This window comes from Xiphias gladius, chromosome 7 (assembly GCF_016859285.1).
Source record: "Xiphias gladius isolate SHS-SW01 ecotype Sanya breed wild chromosome 7, ASM1685928v1, whole genome shotgun sequence".
In the NCBI taxonomy this organism is placed as follows: domain Eukaryota; kingdom Metazoa; phylum Chordata; class Actinopteri; order Istiophoriformes; family Xiphiidae; genus Xiphias; species Xiphias gladius.
Genome location: NC_053406.1, coordinates 10161859 through 10179335, shown reverse-complemented (window position 1 = coordinate 10179335; position 17477 = coordinate 10161859). Strand labels below are relative to the sequence as shown.

At 39.6% G+C, this 17477-nt stretch overlaps 2 protein-coding genes across 2 annotated transcripts in view; both read right to left on the bottom strand.

Moving 5' to 3' along the window:
• Positions 1-1259, bottom strand: part of LOC120792174 — a 39580-nt gene extending 38321 nt beyond the window's left edge. Inside the window, exon 1 of the mRNA XM_040131241.1 lies at positions 1251-1259. Coding sequence (XP_039987175.1) covers positions 1251-1259 — 9 coding nt within the window. The remainder of the gene's footprint in view (positions 1-1250) is intronic.
• A 4567-nt stretch (positions 1260-5826) lies between these two features.
• Positions 5827-17204, bottom strand: zbbx (zinc finger, B-box domain containing). Its single transcript, XM_040131240.1, has 6 exons — positions 17131-17204; positions 15652-15785; positions 15057-15170; positions 7169-7271; positions 6094-6145; positions 5827-5951 (listed from the first exon to the last, which is right to left on the bottom strand). The coding sequence occupies exons 2-6, from the start codon at positions 15714-15716 to the stop codon at positions 5827-5829; spliced, it is 459 nt and encodes a 152-aa protein (XP_039987174.1). The 5' UTR covers positions 15717-15785; positions 17131-17204.
• Positions 17205-17477: the final 273 nt, after the last annotated feature.

Here is a 17477-nt window from a genome sequence, read left to right as displayed (position 1 = left end):
TCTCTCCCTCCCTCATTCTTTCCAAGGCGAATGAAACAGGATTAGCAGAGGAGAGAGAGAGATGCCTCCATCAGCTGCATGTGTATAATCCCCAGTCTGTATGTCCTGCCAAAATACACAGTTGTTTATGTGTGATTGAATAAGAGTATGCATGTGTGTGTTTGAAACTGTGAGTGAAATTCCACCAATGCATCACCAAGTATTGCGGTGAGGAGAGAAACAGAGATGAATACTGAAGAGATATACAGAGAAAGTATTGTTCTGTGTATTCACAGAGCTGTTTCAATGTGTGTAGTTTTGTCTCTGTCAGTGTGTATAGCTTTGTTTCACCATGGTGGCTACCCGTTACATACTAGTGTGTTGACCCAACCAGAAGTCAGGTAGCACATGGACATAAACACTGCACAAAGAGATGTATAATCTGAGCTACACTGCATAAGGGCTAGTTCATAGTGTGTTTTTCTATGCATGAACACACAAAAAAAGCTTCTGAAGCCACACAAACAAATGTATAAGCACACATACAGTCATATACAAATGCACACAGAAATATACAAAAAAATTTTGACAGGTAAATCATACAATCTATATTCACACAACCATATCCATACATAGATGAAAATAATAGCGACCAAGAAAACAATAACATGAAAATAATATAGCAAAATAACACACGTCCTGGGAGGGTAAAACAGTACAGCTAGCAGAAAACAGAAGTTGCACATAAGCCAAGAGTACATGGTGTAACTACATAAAACACAGATACAAACACAAACACAGGAACACAAGTCAGTAGCCATGAAGAGAGACTGAAAGAAAATGAAAGCATGCCTTTGCCCAAACATAGTAATAACGAAGTAAGAATAAAATCAAAGGAATGGGGAAAAAAAACCCTACGGCACAAGGGACTCTTACATTACACGTGAACTACTAAAGCACCATAGCTGATTATGGCCAGACTTTTAAAGAAGGTGTTTTTTTCCTAGTCACCTGCATGACCATAGTCAATCAATTTAGCTTGTGGAGGCCAATGACGGCTTGGACTTGCTACCAAGAAGGTCCATAATATCATGGGTCACCATGGTTATATACCGGTTGGCATGCCACAGTTTGCCTTAAGTCTGCTATAGTGACCCAAAGAAAAAAAGGACATTAGTGGACTTCCTCTTGTCCTAATAAACAGTATGTTGTTTTTCTTGAGTCCTTGTTTACCTAAATCTCTTCAACACTGGTGGAAAGTGCAAACTTACCTGATCCATAGAGTCACACTGGCCACATTTAAGGTAAATACACCAGGTTGAAATATACTAGAATGTTCCTTTAAAACTTAAATTAGTGCTTTTGATGCCAACTAGAAAACAGAATTTTTAGTAGTTAGTTGTAAAAAACCCACCTCTAATGAGAAATTTTGTTTTCAAAATGGCAGAACTGAGCAATAGAAAAAACATGTGCAATATGTGTTTAATACCGGATACTGTCTAGTTTAAATTTGACATGATTTTAATTTATAAATTACTACAAATGAGGATATTTTTAAGGCCATTGATTCATAAATACAACACGTTATTTGAGAGTGTGCGTGTATATGTGTGTGTGTGTGTGTGTGTGTGTGTGTGCGTGCGTGCGTGTGTGTGTGTGTGTGTGTGTGCGTGTGTGTGTTTGGCTGTGTTTTGGCTGAGCATTTCCAGCATAAAGATTTGTGTGTTCATGTATATGTGTTCCCTACATCGATATGTACAGACTGGGTTTGAGAGTTGCAGGTTTTGTCTAGATATATTCTAGATATGCCTTAGGCATGCTCTCTTCTAAATGAGAGTATGTGATTGGGTCTAAGTAAGTGTGTGTATTTATTTTTTTGTATGTACATGTCTTTCTATGGTTTTGTTGACAAATTTTGGTTTAAAACCGTCGTTGTGAGGACATTTGGTCATTCCTCACAACTTCAAAGGGCTGTTTGATGGTTGAGACTTGATGTTAAGGTTCAGGTTAGAATTAGGTTTAGATTAGGGTTAGGATAAGGGGCTAAGGAATACATTACATCAGTGAGTGTCCTCACAACTATAGAAAGACCAAAACACGTATTTCTGTGCATACTAAGTGAGATAGGGTGCAGAAGCAAAGAAAGGGGAAAAAGACGAGAGGTTGAGATAAGTACATACTGTAGTCAGGGATGCAAGTTACGCAAAAGAAAGAATGAGTGAAGCAGAATGGGATCAGAAGAGTTATTACTGAAACTCTTTGAAACAGAAAGAGAGACAGAGAGAAAAAGACAGAGAGACAAAGACGAAGACAGGAGAGGAGACAGACTTGATGCTTTAGGACCATGCTCACCTGAATGGGGATCATTTTGTGGAGCTTCAGTGCCCCCTTCTGGTGAAATTTGCAAAAGCAGCCAATGCAGTAGTTCTCTGTGCATTCAGCACAGCTCTACACAACAGATAAACAAAGAAGTCAGTAAGTGTGTGTGTGTGTGTGTGTGTGTGTGTGTGTGTGTGTGTGTGTGTGTGTGTGTGTGTGTGTGTGTGTGTGTGTGTGTGTGTGTGTGTGTGTTTGAGTGTGTGTCAAGGAGAGAGCAAGAAAGAGCATTAGAGGGAGCGCCTGTTTGTACATGTATGTATTTGTGCTAGGTGTGTGTAATGTATGGGTGAGTGAGTGAATGCATCTTAAGGGAGGTCATTATCATTTCCATCTGTGAGAATCCGGTCTTATTAGTAGGGGAAAAGTCCTTGCATCAGCAGGTTGGGGAGATAGGCCTAGACAGGGTGGACAGAGAACACAAGCGAGGCCAGGAGGATTGGAGACAACGAATGAGAAAGCAGGATAGAGGAAAAGGGTGGTGGGCGGCAGAAAAGGACCAAAGCTTCTTAAAATGCAAGAAACAACATATAGTAAATAAACATCCATCATGTGTTTGGTTCCCTTCATTTGGCATGCAGGTTTATTTTTCATTATGGCCAGTGATTTCATCATCAGTACTATGTCAAATTCAGAAAGTATAGTTCAGGAACAGTAGAAATACTATTTATCTGCATTAGGACTGTTTTTTGTGGCAGTATGAAATACAGTATCTCTGGTTCTAATGATTTGAAACCTTCTTTCTGTGTCCATTTCTTGCATATTTGACACTTGTTTACCTATTGATGCATCGCTTATTGTAATAGACAATTTAATTAAAGAATAGAAGACAATAAAGAAAAAAATTCACTGTTCCATACTAATTTACTGTGGATCAACAGAGGTCTTACAGTGCAAATTTCTACTATCAGGTTCACCAATTACTCCTGCTTCTTTCTTTTTATTCTGCCCTCTCATCTTCTCCCCCTTTTAGTTTTTTACTATGTATTAATCAATGCATTTATTTGTAACATTGTGATAATTCATTTTTGGACGTCTTTCTCACACACATCAGTGTGTTTGTGCGTTTTTGTGTGCAGATGCAAGTGTACTGCTGTTACATTGCTCTTAATGGTCCCATAAAGTAGGCCCTTATTTCCCCTCCCAGGCCTGAGGATAAATTACAGTCAATCCCCAGGGACTAGGCATCCCTATCAGGCTGCAAGCGGCATATCACTGCGTTCTCCTGTGCTTCGCAGAAGGAAATTAGGCCCTTTTTTGCCTGGATGACTCTGGAATACAACACAAGGCTAGGCGTGCAATCTGTGCATGTGTGCACATGTGATCTTGTTAGAGTCATAGTTTAAAACAAAACCAGATGTGTATACAATTGTGTGTTTGTGTGTGCAAGTGCAGTTCCAGACATAATGGCAGAGACAGAGTTGTAACACTCTCCTATATTGCCAACATTATAAGGCATAAGGGCTATCCAAAATGTGAGTGAAGTGGAGTGTGTGTATTTGTGTATGAATTTAGCCTGTGCTTACCCAGACGACTATAAGCATTAAGCCCATCCCTATGGGACACTGGGGGCACCGGACCCTTCATTGGACAATTCAGCGTTATCATCATCAGATGTACTATCAAGCAAATTACCACATTACATTTTAACACAATGCGTGTGTTGCACTTAAAATAACTTTTTCCAGAACAAAGGGGCAGAAAAATGGTGGCTGTCAGCTGAATCAGTTCAGCCACTCCCTCTCCTTCATTCCCTCTATCAATATGTTCTCTATCTCACTGTCTCTCAGAAGTATCAGTTATTCAATACTAAACTCTGCTGGCTTCCCAGTCAGACATAGGATTGGAATTACACGAGTATCTGAAGATTTAGGAGGTGGGGATGTGGGAGTGACTGGTCATCAAGCATGCATTACTCAGTTTGCCACAGTCAACTATACACACATACACACACACACACACACACACACAGATACTAAAGCTTTTCATTTCTCTCCCTCCCCCTCATGTTCACACATACAGTTGCAGGCCACAGTCCCTCCTTCTGAGCAGTACTGGATGAGGAGCTAGAAAGAATAAACAATGGTGCCCTCAGAGGTCTGGAGTATCGATGAATGGATCCAGCTAAACTGTTATCAGTGCAAACACAAACACACAGATAGACCAACAGATTGGACAGTGGAGGCACAGTGAGACAGAGGCAGGTAGAGGACAGGAAAAGACAGACAAACATGAGGGTGGGGGTGGAAAAAGAAAGACAGAATCAGGCAGGGATATTTATGATGGAAAAAAGGAGAAGTTGGAAGGACGACAAAGAGGTGTTAAAGTGTGAGCAAGAAAGAAAGACGGATAAACACATTGTGCAAGGAGAAGGAGGGAAGCAGAATGGGAGATCACAGGCATCTGGGTGACAGAGGGAGAGAACAGCTGATCCAGAAGGAAGTTTAGAAAGAACAGAAATATAGAAAGAGACAGAGGGCAAAAGAGGAGACAGAAAGCAGCAGAAACGGATGAACAGACGGACAGATGGAGAGTGATGACAGCTTGAAAAAAAGAGAGAATGAGGGAGAGTAAATGTTTGTGTGTGTGTAAATATCAGTGTGAAGTATCAATTTACAAATACATTTAAACTCATCTGAGCTCAGCCCATGAAGATATTGCAAAATGACTAGTCAATTAGTGACATCTGATCCCTCAAAAAAGATATGTTTTTTTTCATCAGGGGCCTTCAAAAAAAACATGCCCCCAGTGGGATGATGTTTGTATTTTTTGTCAGGTGACAAGCACCAACATTAGATTTACAAGCATTCCAGCCATACAGTGTCATTTGTGAGTGTCTGTGTGCATTTGTTTGTGTGCATACCAGTCCAGCGGCCTTGACTTCACACTGTCCACAGATTGTTCCCCTCAGCCTGCTTTTTCTTGTTGTCCAAAGACCAATGGCAGGGGGGGGAGGTGGAGGTTGTGGCTGAGGCGCAGCTAGAAAGAGCAAGTATACTGTTGTTAAACGCTTGGCAATGGGATTTATTTTAATATCACTGACATTTGAAGATATATATGTAACCAACTACCTGCCTTGTCTAATAATAATGTAGAGACAAACATAAAATAAATTACAGTTTATACAAGAACATTTTACAAGAATCAGAAGTGGTTGTGGTTTTTGTGCAAAAAACATGAACAATTAACGTGCTTAATAAACTAGTTGGAATCTTTAGCAACTTTTGTCAAATGTATCATATAGTAAATAACAACATAACACAAAGGATATATCACATTCTACAATCGTATTGTATTTCATACACCAAATACAGTCCTTATAAAGTTCAATTTACTGTTACTGTATACATTCAATGAGTAAAATTGGCACATTGTGAAACGTGCTGATTCAAGGTGTGACCTTGTGCCTCAGGAATGTTCAAAACATTAATAATTCTGCCAAAGTTGGCTACTTATTAGAGAAATCAGTCTTTAACAAGAGGACTCCACGGTCTGGCCCCTGTGATGGCAAGTATCCACCTTACTGAAGTAACTGTTGGGAACACACTGAACCTCTACCAGTTCCCAGGGTGGTGTTCTGTAGCTGCTCATGATTGCTAACCTCAATAGATAGAAAGAATTTCAGTACAGGGTAATGTATCAAAGGACCAACATTTTTTCGAGTACACATTTGTGTGAAGTCTACCTGGTACCAGGAACCCACAGTTGAAGCCCAGGTTGTGGGTGTAAACTACTCACCTGTCAGTGGTTCATCCTTCAGCACTCGGATTTTCACCTTGCCTGCTGACAGCTGCTGAGGAGACAGGGAGAAACAAATGAGTCACGACAGTTGCATGAACTCTCAGCTTTCGAAAACTCCTGCACAGGCTTTTTTTGTTTATGTGTGTGTGTGTAGGCGTGTGTATGATTGTATATATGTATGTGAACTTCTCTTAAATTGTTTTTTAGTTTTACATTGCTGCATTTTTTAATGTGCAAACAAATACATAAATAAATAAATAACTTGCTACATATAGGGTTCTTGATTATATTTCTTTTGTATTATCATACTGCTATAAGTATAGACTATAACTAACTGCAACAACTTGAAGTCTCCTTGAATGTACCACATTGTGGCATTTAGAAATTAAGCATTTCCATGTTAGTATTTAGACTTTGTTACAAATTCTGACAGTATACTAGGGTTACTGCCTCTCAATGAGAATCAGCATTTTTCTACAAGGGGACATTTAAAAGCAGGGCCTGGCCTCTGTAATAAAAATGCTGAAAATTAAATATTTCTTGGTCTTTTTCACTCTAAAGTAGTATTAAACTTTAGAAAATGAGTTACCTTTTTCTAGTTTAAACTTAAAGACATTAGGGTTCCTCCCCTGAGATCTGTGGCAAAATTTCTCAAATCAAAGGGCAGAGTGCAAAGTGTCATTTCATGCCATGCACAGTCCCCTGAAGGAGTGGTAGTACGCTTTTGGTACTTTCATGAATGTAGGTACTGTACATGGCGCATCCACAGCCTACATGGAAACAGGAATTTGGAGTAACCCTTAGGAAAAGCTTCTCAAAGGAATCAGGTTCGAGAACAAGTGCTGAATGTTAGTTTCAAGTAGTAATGATCATATAGACAAATGTGTAAGAAAGGTTAGTAAATACTTACTAATCATAATCATCTTACATCAGTGAAATGTATGAATGTACAGGTTAAAGTGATCATCAAGCTCAACAGCATGACACAAACACAAATGTGGCCTCATATACACAGAACAAATTAACACATGATACACACATCCACAGATGTATTGATAGATTTTTCTTGTACCTTTTGGAGTCTGTATTCCTTGTTCTTCTTGGCACTGTTTGTTAGAGCATAACTGTTTAAGGAACCAGATTGTCCAGACTTCCATCTAAACCCTCCTGAATGCCTGAACAAACAGAAAGACAAAAGGAGGGAGAGTTTTTTTTGGGCAAGTTTTTTTGGTAATTGTGAGTCAACAAAAAAAAACAAGCCCTTTGAATTCAACACATATAGCTAATCTACAGCATCACAGCTACAATTTCTAAACAAAAGACAGTTTTTACATGTTTCAGTCCTTGATTTGATTATGCTTGGGTTTTTTTCTAAATGGGAGACATATTTTACATGTCCACAAATGAAAGAGTCACTCTGATATTCAATCTACATTAAAAGATCTAGGTATGGGAGCTAAAAACATAGCAACTGAGATCCTTCATTAACAACATAATGCAACACAAGCACAGAAACACACATCAAAACACACAAACTTTTTTTGTGTCAGTTTTCTAGGACAAATCTCCATTATATTTTAGGGTATGAACGTGAAGGCGTTTGAATTACAGTGCCGTGCTTTAGGTACAGAAGGAACTAATGTCAAGAAAAAGAAAATAATATCAGTCTGAAAAAGGTGCAACAGCACCACATAACTAAATCCTAACTCCCTCAGCCTAAATCCATGAAAAAACAAGAAAAAAAGAAAAATTTAGAGAATCACTTTGAAACAGAAAATAGTTTTAATCTATCACAACATGGTCCTTGTGTTGTTAAGCAGGGGAAGGCACTTTGCCACGAACCTTCACAAACACACCAGAATTGGGATTTGCCAACATAAACTGTAGACAATGGAGGTCTATTGAATGTCACACAACAGAACATTAGAGGTTACAGGAATTATACCCAATCAAACATGAACACACACAGACATAGATGCAGATGCAAAAACAAGAAAATAAATGCAAATGCACACACGTATGCATGCACATACACATACACTCACAAAGGACACCCCTGTCAGTTGCAGAAAGTGAAGAAGTGGAGAGGAATCCTCATTTAGATGTGAGTTATTCATGCTCACGTTGTTGAATTATTTATGCTATTTATGCCATTGTGATATCTGGCTGTCTTTGAAAGAAGTTTATTTTGGATTGAGCTGGCAGCCTGTCAAGGCGCAGCAAGTCAGACTATCTTTGCGTTTGTGAGAGTGTGTCTCTCTGTATCTGTGTGTGTGTGTGTGTGTGTGTGTGTGTGTGTGTGTGTGTGTGTGTGTGTGTGTGTGTGTGGGTGTGTGTGTGTGATGGCAAGAGTTGCCAACACCCACGAAACCTTTGCTGTGCTGTGCTGACACTGAGGGTGGGCGTCAGGTAATCACCCTGGCGACATCACCTTGGCAACTGGACTGTCGCTAGGGGAGACAGTTGAGGCAAACCCCTGTGGGTGCAGCATGACAGGGTGTTCCCTCAGGACAGGCAAGCTTGGGAGATAAAGCGTGTGTGTCTGTTTGTGTATGTCTGTGGACTTTGCATTAGCAAAGATCTCATTATTCACACAGACACACGCTCAGTTACATCCACACATACTGTATACGTATGAGGAGGCACATACTTCAAAAAATACTGGCTTAGTTTAGAAACACACAGATACAGGTATATTCTCAGACTCAATGTTTCTCTATTTACAAACACACACATACACACACATATACACACACACACACACACAAACTTTTCCATCTCAACCTACTGTATTGAGAGAGTTGCTGGTGGGCAACTTAAAACTACACAACTATTTTCTAACACTTTTAACAAACAATAAAAGCCTGTGTGTGTGTGTGTGTGTGTGTGTGTGTGTGTGTGTGTGTGTGTGTGTGTGTGTGTGTGTGTGTGTGTGTGTGTGTGTGTGTGAGAGAGAGAAAGAGAGATTTTGTTGACTTCGGTCTATGCAAAGCCAGCAGTGTGGCGACAATGACATGTAGTGACCTGACTACACCTTTTACACAGAGAAAAAACAGACACACAGACACATACATATTCAAACACTACTATCACAGATTGCTGTGCACCTTTCACTGCCTAGTGGATGGATAGCAGACGACAACTTCTGTGTCATAACTTGCATATTGGAAACAAACATCACAACACCAAATGCTACCTCGTCAAAAAACGTTTCTTCATCAAAGTCAAAGCAGAAGAAACACAGTGATGAGTGTTTCACATCAGCTTGGAGCAAGCTAATATTTTAAAAGATATATTGCAATGAAAGGAGAGGAAACGACAAAAGTTTCAATGGTAACCCAAGCAAACACCACCTGTTGTACCTGGACACAGACAAACCTGGCAAATACAAGAACATACACAAAAACACACACACAGCTATCACCTTTAACTGACCCATCTCACCCAAAGGGAGACCTGACAACATCTCCATCCTGCACACACACAAATTTAAATGCACACACACTTGAAAGTCTAATGCCAAAGTAATTGTGTCGTCTCTCGATTCCATCGCCCCAGTGTGAGACGAGAGGACAGGCCAAAAACAGAGAGGGTTGAGACAGGAAAAAAAACTTGCCAAAGCAAGACAGTATTAGAAATACAATCCTATAAACACAAACATTAACACATTTTAGTTCAGCATAAGCAGTGTCAGGTCACAGGTCAACATATATATAGGTACTGTATGCACACACACAGACTGAAACAGGTGCTAGGAGGAGCCAAAAGAAATAAATCAACAACTACAGATATAGACAATAAAACTGGAATAAGGAAAGAGCCAGTAGAAAGAAAAGTACAGCAAAAAGACGGGAAAGGAATCAGGAAAAAGGGAACCTCAACTGTACTTTTAGATAAGACAAGAGCTTGTGTCTGTAAGCCATGTAGGCCTAGAGACAAAGCTACATTAAATCTGCGACTCGGCAGGCCAAAGCAGAGAATGATGTACTGCGTTTGCCCTAAGCTGCCGGTCTGGCTTTATTACTGCCTGTGTACTCTTCACAAACTGATTATACTGCACCTCCTCTCAGCAAACTGAATTTGTTGGCCTATTCTTTGGGTGAGTACATGAGTGTGTGTAAGTTTAGCCCCACTCTAAGACAAAGATGAACAATTCATCTACTCTGGGAGCTCTGCGATCTAAGAGACAAGCAGAGAGAAGAAAAACAGAGTGGTGCATAACACAGACACACAGTACACTCCACAGCCTGACCATAAATCACAGCTTGAAGATCTACAGTAAAGGCTTTTCAAAGATACATCCGCATGTTCCTAGAGGAAAAGTCAGGTAAGGGAGGAAGGTTAGAGAAAATCCAGGTAACCTTCACATTATACACCAGAACACCCGATTAATCGCCAAACCCCCATCCTTGTCTGCTTTTTCCCATGTCAATCAGAGGAGAACCGATGAGAACTCTTTCCTCTATTTCATTAGAGGTGTACTAATTAATTGATTCAAACTGTTAAGCTAGGTTTCACATCTAAAGGACTGCTGCATCGCTACACACAGCTTTCAGAGAAAAGATTGGAAGGAAGTGCAGCTACATTAATGTGAAGTTCTACTGAAAAAGCCTGACAGCACGTGTGTCTGTTTTATTTTAGTACCCAATAATGTAATTTACTCCTTGACTGCTCCTCTTCAATCCAAGCTCTTGTGTTTTCAACTCCATCACATATCCTACAAACTTTTCTTCTACTTTCCATCCTCTTCCAACAGACAGCAAATATACAACACAAACTGGGCTTGGAAAAAGTGATTTTTTTAAAAATATGGCAGTATGTTAGACCTGAAAGGCAGTAGCACAACTAATCACCTGATCCATGTCAACTGACTCAAAGGACTTGCTGTGAATGACAGTGTCTCTGCTTCCCCTCTTCATCTGTACCCAGCAGTAGCACTAGAAATGAAAAAGGTGTTAAATTATTCTGCTACAGTATGCTCTCCTTGACAACAACTCTACACAGTCAAGACTGATTAGTGACACCACTGCACATGAAAACAAATCACCGGAGCATTACTAATCAACAAGGGCCTGTCTGAGAAGAAATGTTAACTAATTTTCATTTCCAAACAGTAAAGTTAAATTATAAGAAAGAATCATTCTAAATATGAATGTATCTTTTTTCCAGTTACCAGTTACCTCTCAGTCACATCATATCTAGACTACAGTATTTCATCTATTTACACTTTGTAGCTAAGCCAGCTGAGTCTTTCTCCTACCTTCACATGCTCCCTCTAACATATACACCAATTCCTGCTATGTCTTTCAACCTCTTTCAAGCTGGCTCACACACAAATGTAAAATCTTTCTGAAGCTAGTCAAAGATTATACTGGAATATTTCAAAGACACGGGGCTTAAGAAGGATTCCTGTCCCGTAGAGTTGAGCGTGTCTTTACTGATTATGGAACCCAAGACAGACATAGCCAAAAAAAGTGCAGTACCCTCTGTAGCCTGCAAAGTGTTAAAAAAACAACAACACACAAATACAAGTGCCATTATTTATGGAGGACTACTATCAAAAATACACACAGTCAGCCACACACACACATTGTCATATCTTGGGGCCGGTGGAGCAGTAAATGTTGCAGTATTTCATTGTGACAGGAAACACGTTGTTTATGTGCATATCGTTTTTGCAACCCGGACAAGATGGCCCAATCCCTATGCTGATGTATGGCTTCTTAATTAGGGCTAGGCCTCCACTGAGAAACAAAGTAGTATTCATATACTAGGACACATATACACACATGACACATCTCCTAAAACATTAAATACATTAACCTAGAATTATGATTTACACTATGCATTTAATTTTTTGTGATGATGTCTCATCTCATCATACTTCAGCTCTAAATCACTGAAACTGTAATTAGCCGTGCTGCCTGTGTGTTTGTGTGCATGTGTGTGTGCACCCTTTTCCGGCTGTTACTATTTGAAGGAGTCTGTGTTTAATATACATATTTCTCCCTAAAGACGTCTCTGAGTTATGTGCTCATATATTGGGATACCTACCCCTATTACACTGTTCTCCATAACTTCACACTGGGTAACACATCTCTGAGTTATTAATGAAATGACATGAAATAAGGTGAACTGGGAATGGAGAATAAAACAATCACATTAATAACCAGAGTTTGTTTTCATTCTGAAATTAATTTCCTGCTCACACAAGCTGGGATGCCCCTCTATCTGAATTTGTTGGATAATAGTCATAGTAATGGACCAGGTACATATGATGGAATGAAATAGGAAGAGAAAATACATGCTATCGTGTGTGTGCGCATTTGTGTGCCTGTGTGTCTGCATGTGTGCGTGGGGTGTGTATGTGTGTGTGTGAGTGAGCTATCCAATCCATTTTAAAATTAAAGTGAAGATACACATGTAAGAGCGGTACTATTTTAATAGTCTTATACACACAGGCACACACATAAAACACACAAAATAATGGGCCAGTATAATTCATGGCAGCATGTGTTTGTGTGTCTCTGTATGTATGTGCCTCTGCACTATGTTTATGCAGTCCCATGGTATTTAATATAATTCCTTCTAGCTTGATTCCCATGATTCAGTTACAGTAGATGTGGTCTTATGACAGCCAAGTCGTCACTGACATATATCTACAACCACTTTATAAACACCGTTTACCACTAAAAAATATGCCTACTTTTGTATTGTACCCACTTATGATCATCAAAACAGGATAACAAACAAAACATCATCTCAAGTGAGACACAGAAATAAAATGAAATGTTGGAGACTTACAGAAAAGTCTGTTCCTATTGCTTATAATCAATTTTCACAGTGACTCAGGCAATTTCATTTTGTGCAGACCTGGCCTTTAAAGGAGGAGAATAAATCTACCTCTCAGAGAACATGCTCACGCTGTGTTCCTAAGATCTCACCAAGTTCAGCCTAGACTTGCTCAAATATGTACCGGTCTCTTGTTAAATATGAAAAAAACCTCTGAAGTTATCAAATGAGAGATAACGTATGAATTTGGCAGAAAGAAATACAACTGAAGGTTTATTATAAATAGGATCCATTTAGGTGGAAAACATCACAGGAACTGTATTTATTTCAAATCTATAGTTGATATTTTATTCTATGTCACCAAGAGCATGTCTTTTTTTCCTTTTTATCTTTTTTCAGAAGTCAGACTAACATCTCAATTCCTAAAGGGCTGCTGCTTGTGATTTGAATGCTCACTGAACTGTATCATGGGAATAACATACAGTTCATCTGTTTTGAAGAGTGATATTTACAAGCCTCTGGAACAGCACACATAACTGGGTTGAACTGGTACTTTCAAAGTAATCACTGGCTTGTGTAATTCCCACCTTTATTACTGCCTTAGCCTTCAAAATGAAATAAATATTTAAGAAAGTATTTATAGAAATATATACAAGCATTTGCTGGGCAGCAGTGCACATGTTGGACCAGAAAATCTGTAAGACACTATAAATCCCGGCAATTACTTTAGTAATGACAGTTAATGCATGTTATGTTGCCAACCAATTTTAGGCCTTATTGAAAATATGGCACCAATTACAGGGCCAAACAAAAGCAGGTCAAGCAGAATACACTGCAGACAGGTACAATCAGAACTTGTGGTTTTGATAATGATTGGGAAAAGTAAAGAAAGAAAAACTAAAAAGAAATATGATACATGGGACAATACTTGTCATGTGGTAGTGATCTTATTACTTTTAGTAATATTTTAAGATCAAATACTTTCCCTATGTATTTTTACGCCTTCATTTTACTGTTGATTATTCTTATGTCCTCCATCTGTGCTCAATATGCCCTCCCATTATTGTCTTTCACTTGTGTGTAACATTGTTGGCCATCGATTCCAGTGAATGAAAATATAAAGTTGGATACAAGTTGTTAGGACCAAGTGTCTGTAGGGCTCAACTGACCTTTAGAATAATCCACTACATGGGCATGAGCCTACTTTATCTATGAGTGGCTTTTTCAATTCTCTGACTGCTCCTTTTTTTCCTTCCATGGCAACCTTTCCTTGACCTTTATAGTTAGAGAAGTCATTGACCTCCCCCTCTGTATCTCATTTAGTCTCCTTCTCCATCTATTTCTATCTATTACTCAGTGTCTCTACTTGCTTTGCTCTTTCACAGCCGTTGCAGCCTTTTCCCCACCTTCTCAACCTCTCCACTGTATCTTGTCTCTCCATTAGTCACCTGCTCAGTTCCCTATGTGTTTAGCTGTGGCAGTCTGGACTTAATGTTTTTCTGCATAGAAAGTCTGCTGTATAGACGTTCTCTCAGCAGTTCCCTTTTCCTTTTAGTTCTCCCTCTTCCCTTTCTGTCCTCTCTGGTCCCTCCCTTTACCCGCTGTAATTCCTACACCCCCTCAGTCCCTGTGACCAAGATAATGGTACAATTTTAATATCAGCACATGCTGAATCAAATACTTTATATATTCGAGTAATCAATTTTATGGGAATCAATCATGTAATTGTAGATATATCTTACTCTCAGTTTAAGACTTGGACAGTCAGACAGACTGACAGATGGACAGCTCCATCCTTAGAGCGATGTCACTAATGGAGTTTGCTACATAAAATCCCACACAAGTCAAACCACAACAAACTAATAACACATGATGGAGTGCAAACAACACAAGGAGCGGTAAAAGCTGAAATGTGATTCTGGAACATGAATCTCCCCTGTCTGTGTTTTCTGTTACAGATGCTGCAGCCCATCCTGCACATACTTACACTATCTTCCCTTCTTCTCTCCTCTCTCCCTTTTTTATTCATCCCAACTCCTTCTTCTGCCTACCGCTTTTTACCGTCTTACTTCCATTTTCACCTTCCCGCTTAAGTCTGCCCCATCTCTTCTCCACCTCTCCCTCTCCTTTCTCTTCTTTTTCTAGTACACCGTGATACTGATACTCACCCTCTCTCCTCCTTCTCTTTACTCATGCTTTCTCTCAGTTGTTGCAGTTTCTCCTCCATCTCTTTGCTCTCCTGGGCCAAAGTCACAGTCTCCATCTGCAGTTCTTGCAGGTTCCTATGGCAACATACACACACACACTCACATATATGCAATCAATCAACAACAATCCATCATACAAATGACAGAATCCATCGGATTGGACAGCCAGGCTTTCATCAATATGTTCAATTCATCTGCTGCACTGGTAGATCCCCATTGCCCTGACTGATCAATACTTTAATCAATTAGTCACTGGATCAGGGTACCACCAAGCCAGACATCAATTCAGTCAATTACCTGTTGGCAAATGAGAAACTACAGTAGGAGATTGGACTCGGTTTTGCACTGGGCATATGGAAATAACAAATACATTGCACTGAAAACTATCAGAATCCAGGTCACAAGGTTTATCTTGCCTAAAACTCTATTTTGTGAAATGTCCTTTCTCCGGTCAGAATTTAAAAGGGAACAGACAGAAATAGTATGGCAACCAAGTAACCCTAATGGGCTTCTACCGAATGCCTCATATTATATCATTGATCTTACCTCATCTTACCTGGCATTGAGTTTGACGGATTTGGCCTTGTCGTTAGCTAGCACCACAAAGTCAGTCAAATTCATGTCTCTTCTTTCTGGGGGCTCAGGTATTCCTCCAGCGTCTTTCGCTGTGCTTTTTACAAAGAGTCTCTACTGCAATAAAAACCAACAGTAATGGCATAAAACTGGCTATCACCCTGGGCCCATGCTAAATCACACACTGCCATAAATGAATACTACTGCAATGAAATGAGCAAAATAGCAGATACAGATTTGCTGCCATGTATAAGAGGCAGTTAAAACAAGCAACCCTGTGTGTTTAAATTGTATCTGGCAGACTTATGCATTCGACAAATTGCTGGCAACTCTTTAAAGCAGTAAAAGCCAATTACGGAAATTAGCCAGCAAGGAAGATACAATATATTGTTGTAAGAGTAAGACAGCCACACTTGCTAGTGACTCAGCTGATAGAAAAGTGACATTAGGTGGGGTTGATTAGCTACTGTAAGAATCATTCAAGGTGGACAACCATTAAACAAAGAACCTGACATTTTACCTCTTAAAAAACCCTATGTGAAACTTTTGCTCACCAGACAGTAAAACAGTACAGTACAGCTGACTAAAACCAGAGCCTTAATGAAAAGTCAGCTTGCATACTAGCTACCTAAGAGACCTTTTTCACAGGGGATGTTTTTTTACTTGTAACAACAGGAAAACCACAGGTGTAAGTAATAATTGTTTAAGTGCCCACTGAAGCTTTATAAGTAAGCCATTATGCATAATGCCAGGGGAAAAAAACTGAATAGGATGCAGTCTTGATTATTATTATAATCAAACACACCAGTGCTTTTCCTGCCGTGACTTCAAACCTTCAGGTGACAGGCACACTATACTGAGGCTTTTAGTTCCTCTTGACAGCAGCAGCTTTTCAAAGCTAGAGCTTCAACACAGGGACTTCAGCTGAAAGAACAAACCTCCTGGCAACCACAGTGGGCATCCTAAGCTTTCTGGGGTAACAATGGGTGAAAATACATCACTGTGTTTCCAGGTCACACGTGTAGCTCAGTTGTCTAAGTCCAAACCAAGATTATCTATCTGCACAGAAAAATAATAATACATTGTTTTAAATCTCTATTCCATTATAACTAACTTTAATATATTCCCGTCACTGGAAAGGATGTGTCAAATGAGAAAATTCTGACTTGTTTGACTAAACTTTAGCTTTCCCCTCATGAAAAAAATACTGCATAACGAGCTACCGTTAGCCAACACTAACATTAATGCAAACGGTCCTCTTTCTCCATACCATTTTCCAGGAAGGAGTCGATGGCATTTGACTAAGGCTAAAGTTTCTGGCAACTCACCTAAAAGGTTTCAGCAACTGTATAGTAAAAGTGACCAACTGGAATTACTGAAAGCTAGTAAACATGAAGCTAACTAAATTAACGTAACGTTATAGCACTTTAAAGTTACACACTGTTGAGAATATTTAATGTACCTTAATATCTCCGTGACTCTCCTTGGATTACAAGCTCGTGATGGCCCAGTCAGTCTTCCACTTTTCACTTCAGCGTCCTTTATTGTTTTTAGATTAAAATGGTTATTTCAATAATTAGAGACTTATATCTCAATGTCTGAGGTTTTAGCATCATCACGCTCCAGTGTCTGAGCTTAGCGCGTTTGTGTTAGGCTATCGTTACTATGACAACCAGCGCCGCTCTCGCGTTAGCCCCGCAGCTGACGAGTTTACCGGAGAAACAGACCAACCGAAGAAAAACCAACACAAAGCGTCTTAGTAAAGTGTTGGGCCACCAGGAGCCGCCAGAACAGCTTCAGTGCACCTTG